This window comes from Lynx canadensis, chromosome D3 (genome assembly GCF_007474595.2).
Source record: "Lynx canadensis isolate LIC74 chromosome D3, mLynCan4.pri.v2, whole genome shotgun sequence".
In the NCBI taxonomy this organism is placed as follows: Eukaryota; Metazoa; Chordata; class Mammalia; order Carnivora; family Felidae; genus Lynx; species Lynx canadensis.
Window position 1 is genome coordinate 59,737,228 of NC_044314.2, and position 23,714 is coordinate 59,760,941.

The 23,714-nt window shown below is 47.3% G+C and overlaps 1 protein-coding gene across 1 annotated transcript in view; it reads left to right on the forward strand.

The window, feature by feature from the left end:
* The first annotated feature begins 3,175 nt into the window (after positions 1-3,175).
* RAB31 (RAB31, member RAS oncogene family) overlaps positions 3,176-23,714 on the forward strand; it is a 131,921-nt gene continuing 111,382 nt past the window's right edge. Inside the window, 1 exon segment of the mRNA XM_032595386.1 lies at positions 3,176-3,367. Within this exon segment, the coding sequence (XP_032451277.1) occupies positions 3,329-3,367 (39 nt within the window). The 5' untranslated portion in view covers positions 3,176-3,328.

Here is a 23,714-nt window from a genome sequence, read left to right on the forward strand (position 1 = left end):
TAGTTATTTTTTTAACCCTGGTAAAACGGAAAGGATCCTTGGCATAATATAGGGGTACCTTTCATATAGATGGGTAATTCCACCTGTGTATCCGTTTAGACCCTGACTTCTTATAAAAGGGATTTAGCTGTTAATTCCTTTATTTATGTTGAGTAAACGCTACGAGACATGTGAACAAGTGTGTACAAGCTCAGGGCAGACTTTACTGAGGAGGTGAAATTTGAGCAGCTCTCTGAAGGATGACAGGGTTTCACCAGGTGGGCAGAGGAGAGAGGCTGGTTTGGGCAAGATGTGCTGAAAAGCTTGGATTTCATCTTGTTTGGTGCCACTGAAGACTTTAACACAGCAGAAGGGCGGAACTCTGAATTAGTCCAGTGACCTTTTATTTTACAAAGGTCTTAAGAAAACCTTCACGTCCTATTTTATTTTATTTAATAAATTCTCAGTTATATATCACTGAATTTTTACCCCTGCTTAGGTTATATCAGAACCACTTCATATGCAGAAAATACCAGAGGAGTTAGGACAGGCCCTTAGCACAGTAATCAAAGAGTATAATAATAGCATTCATAGAGAACATTATATCTTTAAAAAGTTGAGAGCTATCCAGGACCTTGTCACTCCCAAAATATGCGTTGTAGTGGCCATCGTCCTCCCTTCTGGGTGAGAGCCTTATGTATCACCTGGGGGTGATAGTGGGGAGCAGGTTTTTCATGAGGCCAACTTTTAAAAAATATATTTATTTATTTTTGAGAGACAGAGAGAGACAGAGTGTGAGCTGGGGAAGGGCAGAGAGACAAGGAAACACAGAATCTGAAGCAGGCTCCAGGCTCTGAGCTGTCAGCACAGGGCCCGATGCAGGGCTCCAACTCATGAGCCGTGAGATCATGACCTTAGCTGAAGTCGGCCACCAACTGAACTGAGCCACCCAGGTGTCCCATGAGGCCAATTTTAAGCTCCTCGGGGTGACCTGGCTGAGAAGGGGAATATACCCATGAAGGCAGTCCAGTTGACAGACGAGGACTGCCACTTTGTAAGGCAGAGCACAGAACGTGACACACACAAGGTGATTTTTAATGGAGCTGGGAGTGGGGAGAAAGATAAACAGACGGGAGTAATTCTGGGGGTGCAGGAGAGGAGGCCTGGATAAGGGATTGTTTTGGGAGAGCCTAGACACCACACGAGCATCCCAGATGCCTAGGCTAGTGGAGAGTGGCATAGAAGGAGAGGGATCATGAAAGAGGGTAAGGGAATCGAAGAGAAATTTTGTCAGCTCATTTTTGTCTGGGAATGGTCCTGCCCTCTGTGACCTATTGAAGTGTATGAATTCCCACTTATGGAAAGGCTTGCATTCTGGTCCAGTCGGCTTTCGGGAAGCGAGAAGAAAGGCCAAAGGCAAGTGACTGTAACATGGAGACTCAAGCCATACTGTCAGGGGCAGCGCCGGCGTTAGGGAAGGGCTGCTGTGGACCTTGGCCATGGAACTGCTTTACCAGGACATTTCTCTGCAACTGTGTTGCCTTTGTCTCTGCTCAGCAAATCTGAAGACAGTGAGGTATTATGACCACGGCTGGGTAATACTGGGTGGACCTCTTTTCCCACTGCCCACATGAAAGACTACCCTTACTTTGGATACTAAACCAAGGACAGAGGCTGATACAACAATCTTCATGTTCAATAAGACGCGTATCTTGTCCACGGCTACTTTTTGAACCACGTAGTCCAGATTTGTGTGAATAACCCCCCACAAGCCTGCACTTGGCCAGGAAAGACCCTGCTGCGCTGGGGAATTTAATTGCCAATTGTCAGCTTGGGGGCCTGTTTTGACTCTAGAGATGTAGGATTTTTTTTCTCTGGAGGTATCAATTCAGAAGCCCCCACTGTAGGGGGTCATGTGGGTTCTAGGTCGCTTCAACATGGCTGCAGGAGGAACAAAACCAGATAATGAAAGTGGGTGGTCTGCTGGGGGAATGAAAGGGTCACTGATCAAAATTAGCAAGTCAGAGGTGCCTGGGTGGCTCAGTCAGTTGACTGCCCGACTTCGGCTTAGGTCATGATCTCATGGTTCATGAGCTTGAGTTCCACATGGGCTCACTGCTGTCAGCACGGAGCCTGCTTCAGATCCTCTGTTCTCCTCTCTCTCTCTCTGCCCCTCCCCTGCTTGTGCTCTCTCTCTCTCTCTCTCAAAAAAAAAAAAAAATTAGCAAGTCAGGAGAGAGGCTTGAAAGCTTGGGACAGGGGATGAAGTGTAAGAAATGTTATTTCCAATCTGAAATACCAATGGATTATTCAGATGGATATGTCCAAAAAGCTGACATGTATATAGTAGCAACAAGTGAAGCTGTCTGAGTGGATGTGGTTCTCTGGGCTATGGATGGAGAAAAGAGGACAGTTTCCACAAGATTTCCTTGACTATCTCAAGCCAGAGCCTCTTTTTATTTGCTGGTTAAGGAAAGTTGCAGAAGATCGGCCAGGAGCTACATATTTCTAGCTATACTTCTGAGGCTTGGGTGTCTGCCCAGGCATTTTCTATACTGAGCAAGGCAGCTTCCTCTCTGCAATGCATGTTTCCTTTTTCAGACAGGGACACATCTGTTTTGGAGGGAGGAAGAGATCATTGCTTCGGGAACCATTTTCAACTACATATAGAAAAATGAACTCAGGGCTGACAGTTAAGAAGTGCATGGGAGTACGTTGAAGCCCCGGCATGAAGAACTGCAGGAGCAGGTGGGTTGCAAAGTTAACTGTTCTGGGGCTTCATTTCTGCTGGGATCCTAGAGTGTCCGTTAACGACGGGACTGCAGGCCGATCTCGAAGTGTTCCCATATAAAGGACGTCGGCCGGCAGCATCCACTTCGAGATGAGGAATGAAATCCTCAGGGACGCAGCCAGCCGTGGGGTCTCCCCACGGCGGACCCTGTCCTCCTTCCACCCCACGGGGCACTGCAGCCGGGCGAGGCTGGAGGGGCAGACGGCGGAGGGGCTGTGCAGAGCGGGGTCCGGCTGCTGAGCAGGTCTGACCGGGGAGGCACTCTGCCAAGGACTCCGCAGGTCCCGGGGGCGGCCCCCTGGTGGCTGACGCCGTCTGGGGGCGTTCCTGGGAGCTGGGGGCCGCCGAGGTTAGACCCGAAGTCCCGGGAGGAGCCGGCCGGCGGCCACGTGACCGACCGCGGCGGGGCCGGCGGCCCAGAAATAGCAGCGGCGGCGGTCCCGCCCGCGGGCTGCCGCGAGCGAAAGGCGGAGACTGGAGGACGCAGGCTGGGCGCGGGCGCGGCGCGGCCCCGGCCCCGGAGGATGCTGAGCCCCTGCCCGGTCCGGCCCCGAGCACATGATGGCGATACGGGAGCTCAAAGTGTGTCTTCTCGGGGTGAGTCCTGCGCCGCCCTCCGCCGGGGACACCCACGTCCGTGCGCCCCCCCCCCTCCCGGCCCCTGCGCCCCCAGTCCACTGCGCCCTCTTTTCCCAGCCCGGCGGGGGGTCGGGTCCGAGCCTGCCCCGGAGCTTCGCGCTCGTTCACCGCGGCCGGCCCGTCGCCCGGGAGCCGCTGGGGCCCCGCCGCGCTCGGGCCGGGCCGGGCCGCGCCGCGGGACCCTCCGCTGGGACACGCAGAGCGGCCGCCGCTCCTCGCCGCCGCCGCGGTCCCTCCGGCCTCCGAGGGCTTTCTCCTTCGCCTTTGATAATTTCCTTCCGGCGGAAACTTTAAGTTACTCAGCCAAGGCTCCAGATCCTTTTTGCGTCTCTGGGGCAATTGGTTTATTCACTTTTTGGGGGGAGCGGGAGGGGGAGGGGGAGGAGGAGGGCGGGCGGGTGGGAGAGAAAGCCCAGCCAGACGCGAGAAAATGCGAGGGGATGCCCCGGCTGGAAGGTGAAGAGAAAAGTGCTGGAGAGCACTGCGCCCGAAAACTTCTGTGCAGGATGAGAAAGTTCTCCCCTCTCACCGCTTCCCCTCCCCGAGTGGGTCTTTCTGAGGAGTCTGAGGAAATGTGGAAGAAGCCAGAAACAAAGACAGAAATACCCAAGCCCTTTGCTCTGGGCAGACCTGCCGGGTGACACAGGGCAGGCCCTGGAAGACCCGCGGCAGAGAGCTCAGATAATAGTCAGGGTCATTTCCTTTCGGGTGCCCACACCAAATTCCAGAATTTCTTCTTTTGAAAGAGATGGTTTTAAGCCGTGTTTTCAGCAGCCTTCGGCATCGATGCCTGGGGTACTGCCCCTGGCAAGGCTGGTCTCCCAAGAAAACCATTTCCTACAAAAAGAACAGCAGAGGGGTAGACCCGTCGTTATTTAGAAGAAAGGCTCACTGGTCTGTCGAGATGGGAGACGGATGTCCTGGATGTACGGGAAGCCTATGCTGAGGAAATGGTCCCAGGTTAGGACTGAATTGTACCAGACCAGCCAGGTGTCTAGGCTCCGTCTAGGCTCCATCTAGGCTCCTTTGACACTTCTGGCTGGACAACGTTCTCGACTGTCTTCCATCACTGTCGTTCACACCAGATTGTCCGGTTCGCCTAGAATTCCAGGGGACCTGGCAAAGGCCCTCCCTTCTCTGTCACCCTGGGCACAAACTACCCAGTGTTCCTGCCCTCCTGCCTTGCTCAGCCCCAGCTGGGATCTGGAAAAGGATCCTGCCCCGGTCTTCCTCCGCTGACCTTTATTTGTGTTGCAGTGTGGGTTTTACCCTCTGCGGGGCTCTCCAACATGGTTTCGACATAAATTCCGGGAATCTCGTGTTTTCCTTGCGAGGGGTCATTCCAGCCTCATGTGTCCCAAGGAATCAAGAGCAACTTTGATGTGTATTGTGTGTGCCAGGATGGGCCTCGGGAGTAAATGAAGTAGGAGATGTTTTGGCTGCCCCCAAGTCCCCCCGCCCCACGCTTTCTCCTTTGTCATCTGCTTAGGAGGCACAAGTGCTACTCATCACAGGAATTATTTTCACTGTTCAGGGATGAGTCTCCGTATCCTCCTACAAGGAAATGGATCACTGGCCGTGCAATTCTGGGCAAGTACTTCAGTCGCCTCATCTATAAAATGGACGTCATAACATCTTCCCTTTTAAGGCAGAGGACTGTACCAGATGATCTGCTAAGATACAGGGTACCATGTCCTGCTAACCTGTGATTCCAGGGTGACAATTAGTAAGCCTGGTGTATGAGAGAGCTGGAGGAAGTCCCTTTACTTCTTTTCTTTTATCTCTGCGAATGAAACATATCCTTTTAGCTGGCTTCCTGGAGACCGTGCCTCACCCTGGTTCTTTGCAGTGGCTCTGTTGGTAGGAGTTTGGCTTGCGAGGACACAGCCCTGCCAGAGCAGAGCAAGAAGGTTTTTCTGGGTGGATGGAAGCTTGGAAGCATCATTCCCGTAACACCATGTCAGCGGCCTTCATTTATTTATTTATTTATTTATTTATTTATTTATTTATTTATATTTTTACATTTATTTGTTTTTGAGAGAGAGACAGAGCACAAGTGGGGGAGGGGCAGAGAGAGAGGGAGACCAGAATCGGAAGCAGCCTCCAGGCTGTCAGCACAGAGCCCGATGCGGGGCTCGAACCCACGAGAACTATGAGATCATGACCTGAGGCCAAGTCGGACGCTTAACCAACTAAGCCACCCAGGCACCCCAGCGGCCTTCTTTTTTGTGAGAGCGGCTCTAGGTTTTAGTCTTGTTTAGGTCAGAGGGCCAGTGACCTTATCCCCCACACTGAGTGAAATTTGTTAGGTCCTGTGGTTTGCCTGGGCCTGTCCTGGGTAAGATGTATGTGATAGGCTGTATTCTTAGCTGCTCATTCCTATAGGGGGGGTTCTCTGGGTGAGATAGCATTTGGGTGAGTTCAAAGCCATTTTAACCACCTTGGGTTCACTCTCTTAATTTGAGAGAGAACCTTGCAGGTCGGTGACTAAAAGAAGGAATCAAGAACAAGGCCAAAAGTCCTCAAAATTTTAGCAGGAGCCTTGGGCTCTCTTGGGTTCTCTTTGTCGGGAGGTCTCTTTTCTAGATGAAGTCTTAACACATGGCTAGCACTCAGCTTCCTGTTTTTCAGCCACGACATCTTCCTGAAGTCTCAGTCGGACTGAGACCTTAGAAGCCGTGCCCTCTGTCATGTCACTTTCTTTTGTGCCCCCTTGAGAAGGTGATGGAGAATGCAGAGCTCCTAACTGAAGTCTGGCTGTCTCATTGGGGAGGCTGAGGGGCTAGTCTTTTTGTGCCCGGCCATCGGCCTTGAGTGTTTCGTGGCTATTCGAGGATGCACTTCCCATTTAAGGCACAAAGTGTGGGCAGTGCAGACTTTTATTCCTCTTAGCTGTGGTCTGCAGCCTCTTCGGGGTCGGAGGTTCCCAGCGGGAAGGTCATTTGCAACAGGTGGAATAAGCCAGATGACAGGTCTTCTCCGCCTGTACCTGTGCCTTTCACGACCATGAAGTTCAGCATGTCTGTCTTGCTTCTTTTGGTCAGTGCTCCCAGATGGAGTCAACAGCAGTCTGGGGAGCATTCCCTGAATGCTTTGTGCATTCAAACCAAGGACTCAAGAGCATTGGGTTTATTTAGGCTACCTGTTATAAATTCTTGGCTCTCGTTGCTGTCATGGGTGGCTTTTCTTGTGTTTATTCTAAGCCTTTGTGAATGCCCTTTCCTGGGATAAACCAGGGTGCCGTGGAAGCTAGTCACGCAGGACAGTGTGCTTGCCAGGGGCACACGATGAAAAGGGGTCCTTATTAGACACCCAGGACCCGTGGGTCCCATTCTTGTCAATAAAGTGCCAATCATCCCACTTTGTAATCTGAATTAGTATTATGAAACATGTAGCTTGAAAACAATGCCCTTAAAAAGAGCGAAGTATGTTAAAAAAAAAAAAAAAAGCTAACAAAAACAATATCGAGGCAGCAGCTGTTCCAACCCCAAAGGTGGAAAGCTTCCCAGTGTGCATTTTTAACACACATCACCACGTGGCAGAAAGCAAGGGGAGGGGGAGAGAGAGGGAGAGAAGGGAGAAGAGGAGGAGGAGGAGGGGGCGGAGAGGATCTTCCTTTTCTTCTATTATTTCCTCTGGGTGTGTACGCTTAAAAACTGCTTCCGGATGGAATCCCAAAGAGATTTATATTTGGGCTTTGGTTGTCTTGACGACAGTTTAGAGATTTCTGCCACTTCCTCAACAGCTTGAGTGGCATGGTTAAAACACAGCTGAGGGTGTCCCTGCTTCTGGTAAGGAGCTTGGTGCTCATCTTTCTGCTAGGATCCGGGTGATGGTTCATCACAGAGCAAACACCTGGGATTGGTGTATCTGGGCAGCAGAGACCTCAGCTGTGTGCAGGGCCTTCCCGTGAGGGGACTGTGTGATCCCCAGAGGCTCTAGGACCCAAGGGTGGGACAGCTAAGCAGATCAGTCAGAGCTATGGACCCTCAAATGGACTACTTTGAGTGAGCACTCCGTCACCGAAAGCATTCATAAGACTAGGTGCATCTGGTTGGGTCATCGTGGAAGGATGGAATGCGTAGGACGGGGTGGATTGGGCCAGGCACTCATCCGAATTGCTTTCCAAGAGATTCTAACATAACTCACCTTCATTTTTTCCCAGAAACCCCATTTCTTGGGGTGTGGGGGGTTGGTGGCGGAGGATGTAGAGAGACTAGAAATCTAATCTGTTTCTTACCAAACCTGATTCCTGTATTAAATTGAACCCTTTGTGGAAAGCGTGGTACTGGGTTGAAAATAAATATGAATGACATAGTGGGATGTCTTCTGGGAGCGCCCAACGTATGATAACACCGAGCACCCGCCAGGGTTGATGGACTCCGCCAGGGTCTCTTTGTTCCTTTTTTCCCCAGGGTTGATGGACTCCGCCAGGGTCTCTTTGTTCCTTTTTTCTTCAGGGTCAACAATGGCTACATCTCTCTCTCAGCCTTCTGAGCTCAGTGCTCCCTGGGATATGCGTCAGAGTCACTTGCAGGCACTTTCAAACTTCTTGTGGTCCCTCCCCATCCCTTGTGAGGCATGTGGCCCCCACCCTTTCCCCTGGCCCGGTGTCACTGTTCTCATGAATTTGTCTGTCGTATCCCTCGGGACTGCTCCAAGCCCATTGCCATTGGAAAATATAAAACTTTACTTTCTAAGATGCTAGGGCACAAAAAGATTTTGAGCTCGTGAGTTACAAAAGATCTTCACATTTAATTGCGTCCAACAAGTTAGATTACTTTTAGGGCTTGCCTGTCTCTGCAGATACTACACTTTGATTTATCTTTATTTTTACAATTTCCAATACGTGCTTGAAAATGGAATAGGCATTCATCCGTTCAACCGCTCACCATCTATCTAGTGATTCTTTCATGCCAGGAGCTGCTGTGGGTGGCTGCAGGTAGGTAGGACAGCCATGAGCCTTGTCTTTGAAGCCCTCTACCTTTCCTGGGATGTGGACACAAAAGCAGTGACCTAAATGACATCACTTGTATTCCTGTGATGGCACTTACCACAGAGCCAAGCACAGCAGAAGGAATAGAGTAAGATTATGATACATACTGACCGCCATCCGTCTTAGTAGACATGAGGACAGGTGAGGGGTAGAAAGTTTTTGCACCACGTCTGTTTTGACTGCCTGCTGGGCTAACTCTGCTGGAGACAGAAGACAGGGAAGACGGGGTTCTGGTCCCTGCTGGTGATGGAGAGGTTCCTGGTCGGGCAGGGAAGACAGGCACGTGCACAGGAACTAACATTCGTGGCCATGGCGATGAGTGGGATCCTGTCACATGGTACAGCGGGAGACAAGGAAGTTAAATTGAATACAGGGGGGCTGGGAAAGGAGGAATCTGGGAAGGTATCTCCAAGAAGGAAGGATTTGAAGAGTGCCTCAAAGAACACACAGGGCTTTGACAAGAATGGAAAGTGGGTGTGGACTTCAGGCCTTGGGGAGAGCAGGTGGGACTCTGGTTCTCATGGTATTTTCTGGAGGGCTGAGGTGACTGGAAGGTGAGGGAGGCAGGGAGCACAGCCCTTCCACTCCTGGGCTGACCACCGTCCTGTTGACCCCACTACCTCCCTAGAATGGGGTCTTTTATTTTTAACTCCCTCTTTCCCTTCTTTTATTTTGAAACGTCTCAAACTCACAAAACATTTGAAAGAGCAGAGCAACGAATGCCTGTAAGTCTCTCCCCTAGATTCAGTGGGAATAACATCTTGCCAGTCTCTTGCTTTTTATCTCTTTCTCTCTCTAATGTATTTTTTCGCTGAACCCTCTGAAAGTAAATTGCAGACATTATGACACTTGATTCCTATATAATAATGTATCTTTTAGAAGAAAGGACGTTCTCCTTCACAACTGTAATGCCCAGAACTGAACACAGATATAATGGTATCGTGTATGTAGTTCATACTCAGAGTTTCCAGTTGTCCCCAAATGACCTTGATAGCTGTTTAAGAAATCCACGGAGACCATGTACTACATTTGCTTGTCATGTCCCTCATCTAAAACAGTTCCCCTCCTTTTTTCTGCCACGAATCCAGGCCACTTATCTTGTAGAAAGTCCCAAGGTCTCAATTTTTCTAGTTGCCACCTCGTTGCTTCTTCTGGGTTATGCATGTTTGTGAGCAGACAACATACTTGATGTTGAATGGTCTTATATGTGCTCGTGTATATTACAGTTTTCTTTCCCACTTACCTTTATGGCACTCATTCAACAAATTATCTCTCAGCTCCTACAAGTGCCAGGCAGTGGTATGTTTGAGCAAAACAAAGGGCTTTGACCTTATGGAGCTTACGTTTTAGCAGAAAGGTGGGAAAACAGATTCTCTGGCTGGTTAGAAGGCGGTAAGTGTTATATGGAAAAGCAGATGTGGCCCGGAGTTGGGGGAGGGGCACAGGAGCTCCAGGAGGGGAGGAGCAGGTCGGTAGGGTGGTGGTGAGGACGCTCTGTCTCTGTCAGAGACCACATGGGGCTCCTGCTTTACCTGGGGTTTGACTTCGGTTTTGTGACTTGAGTCGCATGGTGTGACCCCTGAGCTGCTGAGAGTTGAGTAGGTCCTGAGGAACCAGAGTTGTCTCTCTTGATGTCTAACTCTTTGTCAGCTGAAATAAGGAAAAAAAAAGAGGGACTGAACATCGGGGTCACTGAATGGGTTTCTCACTGTGGAATCTTCTGTTTCGACGAATCTTTTTCTGATCTATTTCCTTGCTTCGAATACCTCAGACCTGCTCTGACTTCTCTGGAGGTCATGAACCTTCTGCTCGCTCAGGATTTAACCCAGAAGGTAGTCTAGGCTGCTTTCAGTTCCCTGGGAGGCTCCTGGAAGAGCTGGATTACCAGAATTTGAATGAGCCCTGTTGGAGAGCCAACAGAATATAGGGGAAATCGGTTCCCTCCTATTTTCTCTGCTTTGAACAGGGTAGCAGAGAGCTGGATCCCTTTTTATCAACAGTATTTGCTTTTCTAGAAGAAAAACATACCTGCACTATCCAGTATCACTTCCTTTCTTCTCTCATGGAGTCAGTATTCTAACTGGGATCTGCAGATAGAATGCCTAGTCCTAAAAGGTGCCTCTATCAAAGATTTCCCTGAAAGGGAGGGAGAGAGAGGGAGAGCTGGTTCAGGGACAGAGAAAGAAAGACAAGAGTAGGGAAGGTGGGGGGAGATGGGCGGGGGAGAGAGACACCCATGCACACACCTGTGCATGAAGAGTATCACTTAGAACTTGCCCACTTGCCCTCTGATGGCAAAGGGCAAGTTTTGTTTTTTGTTTTTTTCTGGTCAGACTATTAGCCAGGGTATTTAGATTTATGGCAAGCTTAATTAAGAAAGTCCTTTTGGGGGGTGCCTGGATACCTCAGTCTGTTGAGCGTCTGGTTCTTGATTTCAGCTCAGGTTGTGATCCCAGGGTCCTGGGATCAAGCCCTGCATTGGGCTCCATGTTGAGTATGGAGGCTGCCTGAGATTCTTTCCTCCTTTTCCCCCCTCTCTCTCCTGCCCGTGCTCTCTCTGTCTCTAATAATGATTTTTAAAAAGTCTTTCTTTTTTAAGAAAAAAAAAAAGCATAGCATCAATCCTACATATTTCATGGCCTTACCTCTCATTTCAGAAGCGAAAAATTTTCTAACCTTTTCCATAATAATCTTCTGAAGAGCTGTTTTCTTCATTATAAAGTAACACATGCTCATCTTAATTAAATTTCGAATCTAATTATGAGGTGGGACAATGATTGATTAGTGAAGTGATAAATTTTCATTTGTGATCACAAAGATGAGGGATCCAGGATGACGCCTTGAGCCTCATTTCTTTATAATGACATATAATTGTACAAACTTGCCACAGTCTTGTTTCCTGTCGTTAGCTGGAAATCCTGTGGGTGTGAGGAAATCGTCCGACTTGCCCTCCTTCACCTCCTGTTCCCCATCTTGTAACTCCTGTTCTTTCCTTGTCTCTGGTGTTATGTTCAGATGACCACTTGTAATTTTATGGTCGACATCAAGCTCACTGTCCTGCTCTGTGTTGTCTCTGTTCTTTCCTGCCCTGCAGGATCATTTTCTCCCATCGTCTTAATTTGTTTTCTTATTCTCCCTACTTCTCATCGATGAATCATCAGACTGTCCTTCTTGAAAGAGGCATCTAGAGCTTAGCTCACAGAGGGAATGTTTCTAGCCTGCTTTTCACTTGCTCCCCCACTGCTGAGTGGGGAGTGTATGCTGAGCCGATCCCGGTGACCTTCCCTTCTGCTGCCAGGATAGACCAGAAAACCCGGCCAGCTTTACCCTTTGGAGAGTAATGCTGGCAAACAGGGATCTGTATAAAGTAAATGCGAGAAGTGAGATGATTCATTTTCAGAAATACCAAATAAGAGCTGTGCTGTCTAGGTAACAGTAGGTTTAAAACCTATTGGAAATAGGTACGACTCCCCCCACCTCCGCCCAGTGGAGTCCCAAACCCTTAGACCCTTCACTTCCTGGTTCTTCTTCCCTTCTCCATTCCGTGGGCTTGTTTTTCATGTGCTCCGCAGTGAGCATGCCCCCAAAGAACTGAAGTCTGTGGCACCTCAAGGAATGTACAGTTGTTCCCATCAGACTACTTTTTGCCTTACGTGGGCATAGGCGACTTCCGGGTAAGGCTGTAATGTCTGTAGCACTCAGCCAGTGAGGAATCAGGGGAGGGACTTGCACGCTAGGAGGTAAATTGCCTGCTGTAACTGCCCCGAGCGTGCCTGTCCATCAGACATCTGCTCTTCCAAGAATGTTGATTAAAGCCTCCCTTCACTGTGCTCTGAGTCTCCACGACCCTCTTTTGTTTGGGGCAGTGGGCTTATTTTTCATAGTAAAAGAGGGTTTAACTGAGAGCCGTGTGCCTTGAGAGATGAATGGAGCTCGCTGCATGGCTGGGAGGCTGTAGGCGCATAGAACAGTTTCCCAGAGAGGAGGGGACGATGTCCTTGAGGTTTACGCTCCAGCAATGTGCTTGGTGTGATAGGGCGCACGTGGGAAACAACCCCAGGTGACCCTGCGGGAAGTCACATGATGCTTCGTTGCCTGATGTTTCCAAGGAAGGGCCAAGGAGTTTGGGAGAGGTCAGGGAGGGCATGTGGGTGCCCGCTGCTGAGCCACGTTGGCCCAGCGCAGAGGAGGGAAGTGTTGGGGAGTGAGTGGGAGAGGCGATGCTTACCATACACGTCCACTGACAGGAAAAGGTTCTAAAGAGACTCATTTGTCAAGTGGTTATCCCCGTGGGGCAGGGACTAATTTGCACTTATAAATCACTTCTTTCTCTTCATTGGTTTATTTAATGAGCACGCATTGCTTGTGTAATTAATTTAAAACCTATAAAAACTTCTTGCAGGGCCAACGAGATGTTTGATGGGTAGAGATCCGTTTGGTTGTTACTGGAAATAACTGACAAATTGATAATAAAACCGGAAAGTAATGTGGGTCAGACTGTGAGAGGTCCTTGAAACGTGAAGGTTGTGCCTGTAAGCTGTGGCATGCCAGCTCTGTCATCAACAGGACAGACACTCGAGTGGCTTCTCAGGTCACACTGTGCTCTTATCTGTGCGCATCATTATTTGGCCTCATGGTGACCACTTGAGTCACAACAACTCTGCCTTCCCCACCGTTCCCGAGTCTAGGGTTTCTCAAGATGGGGTTTCGGAAAGTAGCGGGTCTGTCATTCTGTCCCGTGGGGTCTGTAGTTTTCTGTGCCCGTTCATTTCAATGCTGTTCTTTAAAAAAATAGATAAAAGTACATCGTGGATCTTCAGGGTGATCACCGTGTGGCAAAACTGTGTCACAGCTTCGGTGCCTGTAAAAGCTGGCTAATGAGATAAGAACAGAGGCAGAGTACAGAGATAATGCGTGAGGTCATGTGAAGACTAGTGACCCTGCAGCACAGGTAACAGATATTTTCCAGGCACTGTTCAAGGGCTTGGGCATACAGCGGGTAACAAATCAGACCCACGGTCCTGACCTTGTGGAGCGGACATCCAGCAGGAGTGGCTACTGCTTGTAAATACCTAGTACGGCAGATGGTGATAGGTGCTATGGAGAGAAGGCAGGTGGGCGCACTGGGAGGGCTGGTTAGGGGGTGGTTGAGTAGGGGCTTGAGGAAGGCCCTTGAGTAAAGACACAGAGGCAGTATTCCTGAGCTGGCAGAGGGGACCCCAGGGCTGGGGTGGGAGGGGCACGCCTGGTGAGTTTGTGTGCCGGCGGGTGGCCCAGTGGGGCCGGAGCACAGTGATCACTGGGAAGGAAGCAGGAGGCGGTTTGGGGCCTGAGCCCATGGCGTCTGGTGGGCAGGTTGGGAACCGTGGCATTTCCTGGGCCTCTGGTGGGCAGGGGGTGCTGATGAAGGTCTTGGGCAGAGCAGTAGCCAAGGTCTGACCTCCCTTTTATGTGGATGGTCGCAGCTGCTGCGTGGAGGGTGGTCCGCAGGCAGGGAATTGGCAGAAGACCAGGTCGTGGTGATTTCTACCAGGGCGCGGCAGCCTCAGCGGTGCACGGGGTCCTGCGTGGGCTGTTTGAAGGTAGAAGCGAACCCTTTGCTGACAGATTATGTGTGGAGTAGGAGAGAATTACACCATCACATGGTGACAGCACGCTGACCTCAGGGTGCTCCCCAGCCCTGAGCTGTTACAGTTAAACAGAGCAGCATTATCCATCACAGGAGATGGATACTCATCTGAATGTTGTTGGCTTTGGAGTTTAATTTGTATTTAATTAATATGTTTACCTTTATTTTGTGGTTTCAGAATAGCATAAGCAGTTTGTGTGTACGTTTATTATTTGTATGTATTTACTCCGTCGTTAATGTTTACCTTAGGATCCATGGGATTGCTTTTCCCCTTAAAAAAGCCAATGGAGTCTTCAAAGGGCCTGAGAAAAACTACTCTGACCGCTGAGGTTGGCTGTGGGCTAATGGAAGCTGTTGTCCTTCATGAAGTATGTTGGCAGGACTGTGGAAAAGGAGGCTGTATTTCCAGGAATCAGGGTCCCTGGGCATGCCTGTTGCGACGTGGAGGTGTGTGTGTTGAGCTGTGCCCAGTGCTGGCCTAGGGTGCTATTCCTAGGGGAGTAAGGCCTCAACTGTCTTGCTCCTTTTTTTTTTTTTTTAATTTTTTTTTTTTTAACGTTTATTTATTTTTGAGACAGAGAGAGACAGAGCATGAACGGGGGAGGGGCAGAGAGAGAGGGAGACACAGAATCGGAAGCAGGCTCCAGGCTCTGAGCCATCAGCCCAGAGCCTGACACGGGGCTCGAACTCATGGACCGCGAGATCGTGACCTGAGCTGAAGTCGGACGCTTAACCGACTGAGCCACCCAGGCGCCCCTCTTGCTCCTTTTTTTGATGTGACGCAGGCCACGGACAGCCTTGATAATCCTAGACCTTCCCAGGGATACCTGGATTCTGTTGAAGCCTCAGAGGGTATGTGGCTAAATAAAGCAAAGAATGCATTAGGCTTTTTGAAGAACGTTCTTCTCATAAAAGCATTATTTATATAGACATGGGAGTCATGAACTCAGTCATTTAAAGATCTTCCAAAAAAAAAAAAAATAGGGGTGCCTGGGTGGCTCAGTCAGTTAAGCGACTGGGCTCGGCTCGGGTCGGGTCATGATCTCACGGTTCGTGGGTTTGAGTCCTGCACCGGGCTCTGTGCTGACAGCTCAGAGCCTGGAGCCTGCTTCCGATTCTGTGTCTCCCTCTCTCTGCACCTCCCCTGCCTGTGCTCTGTCTCTCTCTGACTCTCAAAAACTAAATGAATGTTAATAAAAAAACTCAAAATAAGATAAAATAAAATAAAGACCTTGCAGAATAATTCGGTTTAAAAGGAACTAGTAATAAATACAGTCTATACGTTTTCAGAAGAAAGATACTTATTTAAAAAGATGAATTGTATTATTTGTAGATTGCCACCTCATGACTTAATCTTAGTAATGTAACCTAATGTACAATAAAAATAGACATATTTTTAAAATATGGTTGCTAACCTTTTGATTGTATGATTTACTGATTTGAGTATGTTGCTGCTGTTAATGTGAATTGCGTTATTGGACATTTCACTTCCGTCAGCCCTGCACTTGTGGCTTGTGAATCACCACGGTTGTGTCACAGCTAACCACATGTGCACATCCTTCGTCCTCGCTTTTGAGCAGGGTAGCTACACTCTGCCTGCGTCTTCGTACATGCTTGGCTTCCTCCTTACAGGCACTAAAAGAATTTATAATTGCCCCTGCTCCAATCCCTGCAGGGTCAGTAATAGTTGAGCAAGATTGGTACACAGTCCTGGAGCTGAAGCCAAAACACAGTCCATTCGTCCCCAGTCAAGAAAGTACTTCAGAGGGGCGCCTGGGTGGCGCAGTCGGTTAAGCGTCCGACTTCAGCCAGGTCACGATCTCGCGGTCCGTGAGTTCGAGCCCCGCGTCGGGCTCTGGGCTGATGGCTCAGAGCCTGGAGCCTGTTTCCGATTCTGTGTCTCCCTCTCTCTCTGCCCCTCCCCCGTTCATGCTCTGTCTCTCTCTGTCCCAAAAATAAATAAACGTTGAAAAAAAAAAAAATTAAAAAAAAAAAAAAAAAGAAAGTACTTCAGAATGCCTTCGATTAGGAAGGATGTTGCTATACGGTTGAGCCTGAGTCTGGTGTGTGAGTATCTCCGTAATCCCAACAGCTGCCACGTACTGAGTGTAACTCATGTGCCACACACCATCTGAGTGTCTCAGTTATCCGTTCCCGTATAACAAACTACCCCACACTTTGTACCTTAAAAGAACAGTGCGTTATTTTTTCACAGTTCTGTGGTTTGACTGGGCTCAGAGGGCAGCCCTTGCCTGGGGTTTCCTTGCTGTTTCAGTCGGATGCTGGCCGGGGCTGGAGCCATCTGCAGGCTGGGTCAGTCACGTGTCTGGTGCCTGGGCTGGGATGGCTCGACTAGCTGGGGCTACCCAAGTGTCTCCTTCCATGTGGCCTCTCCATGCAGTTACCTTGGGCTTCTTCATAACCTAGAGTCTCAGGGTAGGCAGCCATGTCACATGGGGGCTGGCTGTGTCCAGAGGGAGTGTTCCATGAGCTTTGGGCGGAAGCTTCTTGTGACCTAGCCTCACCGATCCCAGAATGTCATTTCTGCCATATGTAATTGATGGAGTAAGTCACTAAGGCCCGCCTAGAAGCAAAGGGAGGAGATTTGCACTCTACCTCTTAATGGGAGTAATGGCAAGAATCTGTGGCCATCTTTAGTCTCCCCCACTGAGTAAGTGCTCTATATACATTATGGTACTTTGGGACTTGTAAGGGTGAGTTGTATTATTATCCCCACCTTGCTGATGAGGAGATGAAAGCTCAGGGGTTAGTAACATGAACAAACACTCTCTGCTAATAAGTGAGGCTCCATGGATTAGAACTAGCTTTGTGTGACCCCAGAACTCGGTGCGTTTAACTACTTTGCTGTGCCACAAACCTTAGTTGTTATTAGTCACAAATTACGTCTTTACAGCAGAGCACCACTGGTTCGATAGAATGGAATTATTAGAAAATACAAGGTGTTTTGGGGGCGCCTGGGTGGCCCAGTCTGTTAAGCCACCGACTCTTGATCTCAGCTCAGGTCATGATCTCATGACTCATGGGACTGAGCCCTGTGTCCAGTTCTGTCCTGACAGTGTGGAGCCTGCTTGGATTCTCTCTTTCTCCCTCTCTCTCTCTCTGCCCCTTCTCCACTTGTGCATGCTCTCTCTCTTCTCTCTCAAAATAAATAAACTTTAGAAAATATTTTTTAAAAGTATTGTGTTTAAACACTAATAATAATTGAACTAGGTTTGAAGTACTTCCGTGGAAGAAAAGGAGGCAGACCGCCATGTCAAGGTCCTGGCCAGGTGTTTTGGGAGGACTCATTCTCACTTCCGGGAATGTATTAACACGAAAAGGCGAAGTGCAGTGTCAGGATCTTGATGACGGCAGGGAGGTCCTAATGCGTCCCCAGCAGCTCTAACGCACAGCGACTTCGACAGCACAGCAACAGCACCTGGTGTGGTTGTAGTGTGCGGTCTGCGAATGCAGTATGCCTCCTGTCCCTGATTTGCAGGTGTGAGAGACTGAGGCGTAGGGTGTTGAATGCTTCGCTCAGGGTCCAGAGGCTGGCTGTTTGTGGGGAGTGGCCCTGAGCCCAGGCTTTCTGACCTTTTCTGCGTTTCCCAGCTCACCTGTCCAGGAAGCAGCGTTTTACTTTGCTCCTTTTATTCCTTTAACTCTCCCTTTGGATGCATAGTAAGCGCTCTGTCAGGAATGTCAGTTTTCAGAGATCAGTCGATCAGGAAGGCCAACCTGCTAGATTGGTGGGGCCTGTTAGATGTTAGAAGTTTCTAGGTCTGCCAGTACAACTGTCATCACAGCTGTGCCGGCCTCCTGCCAGGCGGCACTGCTGAGCGTGCATAAGCCTCTGGGTAGGCAGACGGGAGTACCTTTCCTGGCTTTGCCACTTAACTAACTCGATGATGGTAGCAAATCACGTAACTTCCGGGGCTCAGTTTCCTCCGTTGGAAAATGCCAACGCCTTGCATACGTAACCCTTCTGACAGGGAATCAATCCCGCCTGGCATATCAGATTCAGAAGATTCTTTTACCTCTTCCACAGTGAACCATTTGACATCCTGATAACCTCAAGGCTTAGGGGAGTTTAAATTGTTTCCGTGAGAGGATTCCAATTTGGAAGTTTTCTTTAGTCTTCTCTGTTATGCGATCTGCAAGGCATAAGTGCTAAGTAATAGCTTTTGACTTAGTATATGATATTGTAGAAAAATATTGCATTATTTTTACTAACTTGACCAAGTTTATAATATACTCTTTAAATTTTTATATCGAGGTATAATATTCATACAAAAAAGGTGCACAGATCTTCCATGTGGTGAACGAATGGATTCTCACAAATTGAATAGACCCATACAGACAGGCAGATCCAGAAACAGAGTGTGGGCCAGTCCTCCAGAAGCCCACCCTGTTCCTCCTTCCTGGCATTAGCTGTCAAAGAGACAAGAAAGAAGAAAAGAAAAAAGAAAAGCAAAAAAGAAAGAAAGAAAACTAACCTGTTCGCCTGACTTCTAAAACCATGATGTTATAGTTGGCTCGAGAACGATGTAGAGATTAGGGGTGCCGACCTCCTGCAGTCAAAAATTTGTGCATAATTTTTGACTCCCTCGAGACTGAATTACTAATAGCCCACTGTTGACCAAAAGCCTTACCAAGAACATAGTCGATGAACACGTTCTGTGTGTATTATATACTGAATTGTTACAATAATAGTACTAAAGTTTCTCTAGCTTTAGACAAAAGAAAATGTTATTAAGAAAATTATAAAGAAGAGAAAATGCATTTACAGTACTGTAGTGTATTTACTGAAGAGAATCTGTGTGTGAATGGACCTGCACAGTTCAAACCTGTGTTGTTCAAAGGTCAACTGTATTTTTGCTTGTTTTTATCATAACATAGTAACCGAAGGATCTGCATTATTTTAAAGTAATTATCTTAAAGTGGTATTTAATAAAACTTCCTATGCTCCTAGGACAGGGGTCTCCCAGTTGGTGGGCAGGGGCTGCCATCGGGTCACAGGGGTGCAGGGACTCGGAGGCTGGCCTTGGCAGGTGGGGCTGGGCAGGCTGCAGCCACCTGTGCCCATTTGTCCAATGCTAGACAACTAATACCATCTTCTGTGTTTGCTGGGATATGAAAGAGGTTGGAAGCCTATTTAAAAAAAATTTTTAAAAAATGCTTATTCATTTTTGAGGGAGAGAGTGAGCGAGGACGAGGCAGAGAGAGAGGGAGACACAGAATCTGAAGCAGGCTCCGGGCTCTGAGCTGTCAGCACAGAGCCCGACTCGAGGCTCGAACTCACGAACTGCGAGATGATGACCTGGGCCGAAGTCAGATGCTTAACGGATTGAGCCACACAGGCGCCCCCACGGAGGCCCATTTTAATCAATTAATTAAATAGGAAGCATTGTTAGTTGTAGATAAATAAGGTGCTCAAGGGTGTTTGAAAGCGGTTCTGGCAAATTTTCAAAATATTGTTCCTGTTTTTAATGAAGAAAACCTTCCTATGAAGAAAACTTTTTTAAGACCCTTCTTCGTTAAAGTTCTTTTTAATGACTAACCTTAATACATACTTGTAAAGAATAAAAATGGTACAGAAAGATACAAAAGGAAAAGTGAAAAGACTACATTTCTCCAGAAATGCCTTATGTTTCTTATGTAGTTTTCTAGATATGGTCTATGCATATGCAAATGTTATTTTCCTGCCTTTTTCACCTAGAGATAAACGTTGACCATCTTTTCTGTCGGTATGTATTGATCTACCTCATTTATTTTAAGAGTTACATAGAATTCTCTCACAACAGTATATCATGATTTACTTAATTCATGCCCTAATGACAGATGTTTGGATAGTTTCATTTTGTTTTTTACAAATATTTTGCAGTAAAGTCTTTGTATCGAAATTTTAATATACATGTGTGAAATGTATTTGTAGGATAATTACCTGAAATGGAATGTTGAATCAGATATATGAAGTTTATATGAAGTTTAAAAAGATACTGTAAAAGTAACCTCCAAAATATTGTACCAATTTACATTCCCTTTAGTGTTTAGAATATGACTTTTCACACCTTTTTAACACTGAATATCATCAGGGTTTTTTTTATCTTTGCTAATATTATGAGTTAAAAATAATAACCTGTTCTGATTTCTACTTAGTAATGCATATCTTTTCATAAGTTTATTGACTTTTTTTTTTTTTCCTATTCACATCATTTACCCATTTTTATTTGGATTGTTTTTCTTATTGATTTGTGATAACTCTTTGCAAATTAAGAAACCAAACCTGGGGCTCCTGGGTGGCTCAGTCGGTTGGGCTTTTACTCGATCATGATCTCAAGGCTTGTGAGTTCGGGGCTCTGTGCTGACAGCTCAGAGCCTGGAGCCTGCTTCAGATTCTGTTTCCCCTCTCTCTCTGCCTCTCCCCCACTCATGCGCACGCTTTCTCTCCCTCTCTCTCTAGAATAAATAAGCATGAAAAAAAATTTTTTTAATTAAAAAAAAAAGAAACCAAACCCTTTGACATTTATATTACACTTATTTTCCTCAGTTCGTTGGTTTATATTTTACTTTGTTTACTGTATTTTATTTTATTTTTAATTTTTTAAATGTTTATTTATTTTTGCAAGACAGAGAGAGACAGAGCATGAGTTGGGGGGGGGGTTGGGAAGAGAGAGAGGGAGACACAGAATCCAAAGCAGGCCCCAGGCTCTGAGCCCGATAAGGGGCTTGAACTCATGAACTGTGAGACCATGACCTGAGATGAAGTCGGACTCTTAACCGACTGAGCCACCCAGGCGCCCCTGTTTACTGTATTTTAAAAACCATACCAGATATTTAAAAATATTTAGTCAAATATGTCAGTCTTTTCTTTTGTGGTTTTGGTACTTTATGTCTTGCTTAGAAAGTCCTTCCACACTCTCATATTATAAAATTTGTTACCTATATTTTTATTTTGCTCTGCTTCTTTAATAGTGCGTTTTTGCTTTAATTAAAATTTTTTTGATCAAATGGAATTTATTTTGGTACAAAGAGACAGGTTGGGATTTAAGTTTTTTTTTTTTTTTTTTAATTTCAAGTGTCTGAGTTTATTGAGTAATTCATCTTTATTTACTGATCTAATATGCTGTTTGTGTCGTAAATGAAACCGCCATGTGTAAATGCGTCTATTTCTGCATTCTATATTGTTCTATTAAAAAAATCCATTGATTTTTTTTTTTAACGTTTATTTATTTTTGAGACAGAGAGAGACAGAGCATCAACAGGGGAGGAGCAGAGAGAGAGGGAGGCACAGAATCCGAAAGAGGCTCCAGGCTCTGAGCTATCAGCACAGAGCCCGACGCGGGGCTCGAACTCACAGACCGTGAGATTGTGACCTGAGCCGAAGTCGGCCGCTTAACTGACTGAGCCACCCAGGCGCCCCTCCATTGATTTTTGAATCAATCATATTCAGGCAAACTTACAAATTGTGTAAAGGAATCAGTTCGTGGTGCTGAACAGCATAGGGCGCCTTAAACACCCAGGGCTGCAAACGGGAACTCGTTAATTGATTTGCTCATTCAACAAATATTTATGGAGCCACTATTAACACTATTAGCTACTATTAACATGCAAGAGTTTTGCTAGGTGCTGAGTGGATGGTGAGTTTTGATTATCTATGACAATGCTCATCTCATTGAGAATAATAACCTGGAACACTGCATATATTGAATTAATTTGGTGGTTACTGGAAGACACTTCAATGAGTGAAAATTTTAGGGTAGCTAAATGGAAAGAGTGGTGTTGGGAGCGGAGTCTTAGCTGGGGTGGGACCTGGCTCTGAAGTGTGGTGGCTCGAGCGTTTGGATCGGTGGTAGAAAAATTAGGCAAGTGGAGTGATGATGTGCACTTTCCACCATCTACAGCACTTGGGTATTTTCCATGCTGTAAATCTTTATTTTTTTCCACTTCAGTGTGAGCAGGATCGCTTCCATTGGAGCTAGTCCAGAAATTGCTGTGTCAGTGGGAATTGTGAGTCTAAGAGTAAGGGATAAATTGAGCTTCACGTGTAACACGGTCCATTTAAGATGGTACAAGATCCTAGCTTCTTTATGTCCCCCAGATAGTGAGCAGTGCTGCCGTCATCTTGGCACCAGGTTTCCGAGGCTTGTCGTGTACGGACTGTAGGGCGCGTGCTCTGGTGAATGAAACGATGGCCCCACACTCCATCGGGTCCCACACTGCTTGTTGCCAGTCACACCAGGGATAGGCTGCTTCCAGGAAGATGGCACTTTCTGTGCCCGGAGCTGCCCCACTCTTCAGTATCAATAGCCATTCTAGAGGCACCCCTTTATTCTGATTACTTCGTTAGCCTAGAATTCTGACTCCCACTCTCTGCCTGGAGTTCCAACTGAACCCCAAGTCCCATCCCATCTTCCTGGGCTGTCATTACCTCCAGGAGTCAGCCCAAAGTGGGTGCGGCCAGAACTCCTGGGACCGTGCACCCTGGTGGGCCTCCCAACTCCCTGCCTCTGTTTGCTGCTCGATTGGTCAGATCCATGTGCCTTCTGGCACCTTCCACAGCTGGCCTCTCCATTAGTCTTTAGACTCTGGCCCACCCTCCCTCCTAGACTGAGAGAGCCTCAGAACACAGTCTCCTGGTGTTCTACTAGGTAACTAGGCCTCTGAGGTTGGAGGTGGTAGCAATCAGAAAGAAGCAACTAGAGAAGCATTTTTTTTTTTTTTTAGGAGTGGGGGTGGGGAAGAGTGGCTGGTAAAGTGAAGGTATTATTTTTAAAAATATATAAATTACTGGGGCGCCCGGGTGGCTCAGTCAGTTGGGCGTCTGACAGCTCAGAGCCTGGAGCCTGCTTCAGATTCTGTGTCTCCCTCGCTCTCTGCCCCTCCCCCACTCATGCTCTGTCTCTGTCTCTCTCTCTCAAAAATAAACATTAAAAAAATTTAAAAATACATAAATTACTTAAAAACAAATTTCTGTTTCTTATACTTATGCACACACAAAAAATAGGTGGATGTTGCTGATATGTGTCTAATTCTCCCTGAGAAGAGAGGAGTATATAAAAATGAAGAGGGGAAGGAATGTGTTCTGTTTTATAGGAGAGGATTGCTATGTAGCAGGGTACCTGCACCTGTTAATGGGACTGAAGGAGGGGAGGAAGGGAGAGATAAGACAAGGTGAAGACCTCGGACCTCTCAAACCCATTGTAGGAAGTAAATACAGCTGACCCTTGAACAACACGGGTTTAGACTGCACGCATTCACTTATGTGTGGATTTTTTTCAGTAAATACAGTACAGTACTGTAGCTGTATTTTCCATATGTTTTCTTAACATTTTCCTTTCTCTTTTACTGTATTGTAAAAATACAGCGTGTCATACACAGAACATACAAAATGTGGGTTAATCCATGGTGTATGTTATCAGTAAGGCTTCCAGTCAATAGCAAGCTATTAGTTAAGATTTGGGGGGAGTCAAAAGTTGTGTGCAGGGGCTTGGCATTGTTCAAGGGTCAGCTGTAATCGTATCTATCAAACTGCCCATGCTGGGCACTGGGCATACTCTGCCTGTTCATCTTACCCCAAACCAGTAAGGTGCAACTCTTATCATCGTGGTCGTGCAGTTGAAATGGAAGCCCGTAGACGTTAAAAACTTGCTTAGGACCCTGTGGTCAGTTAACGGCAG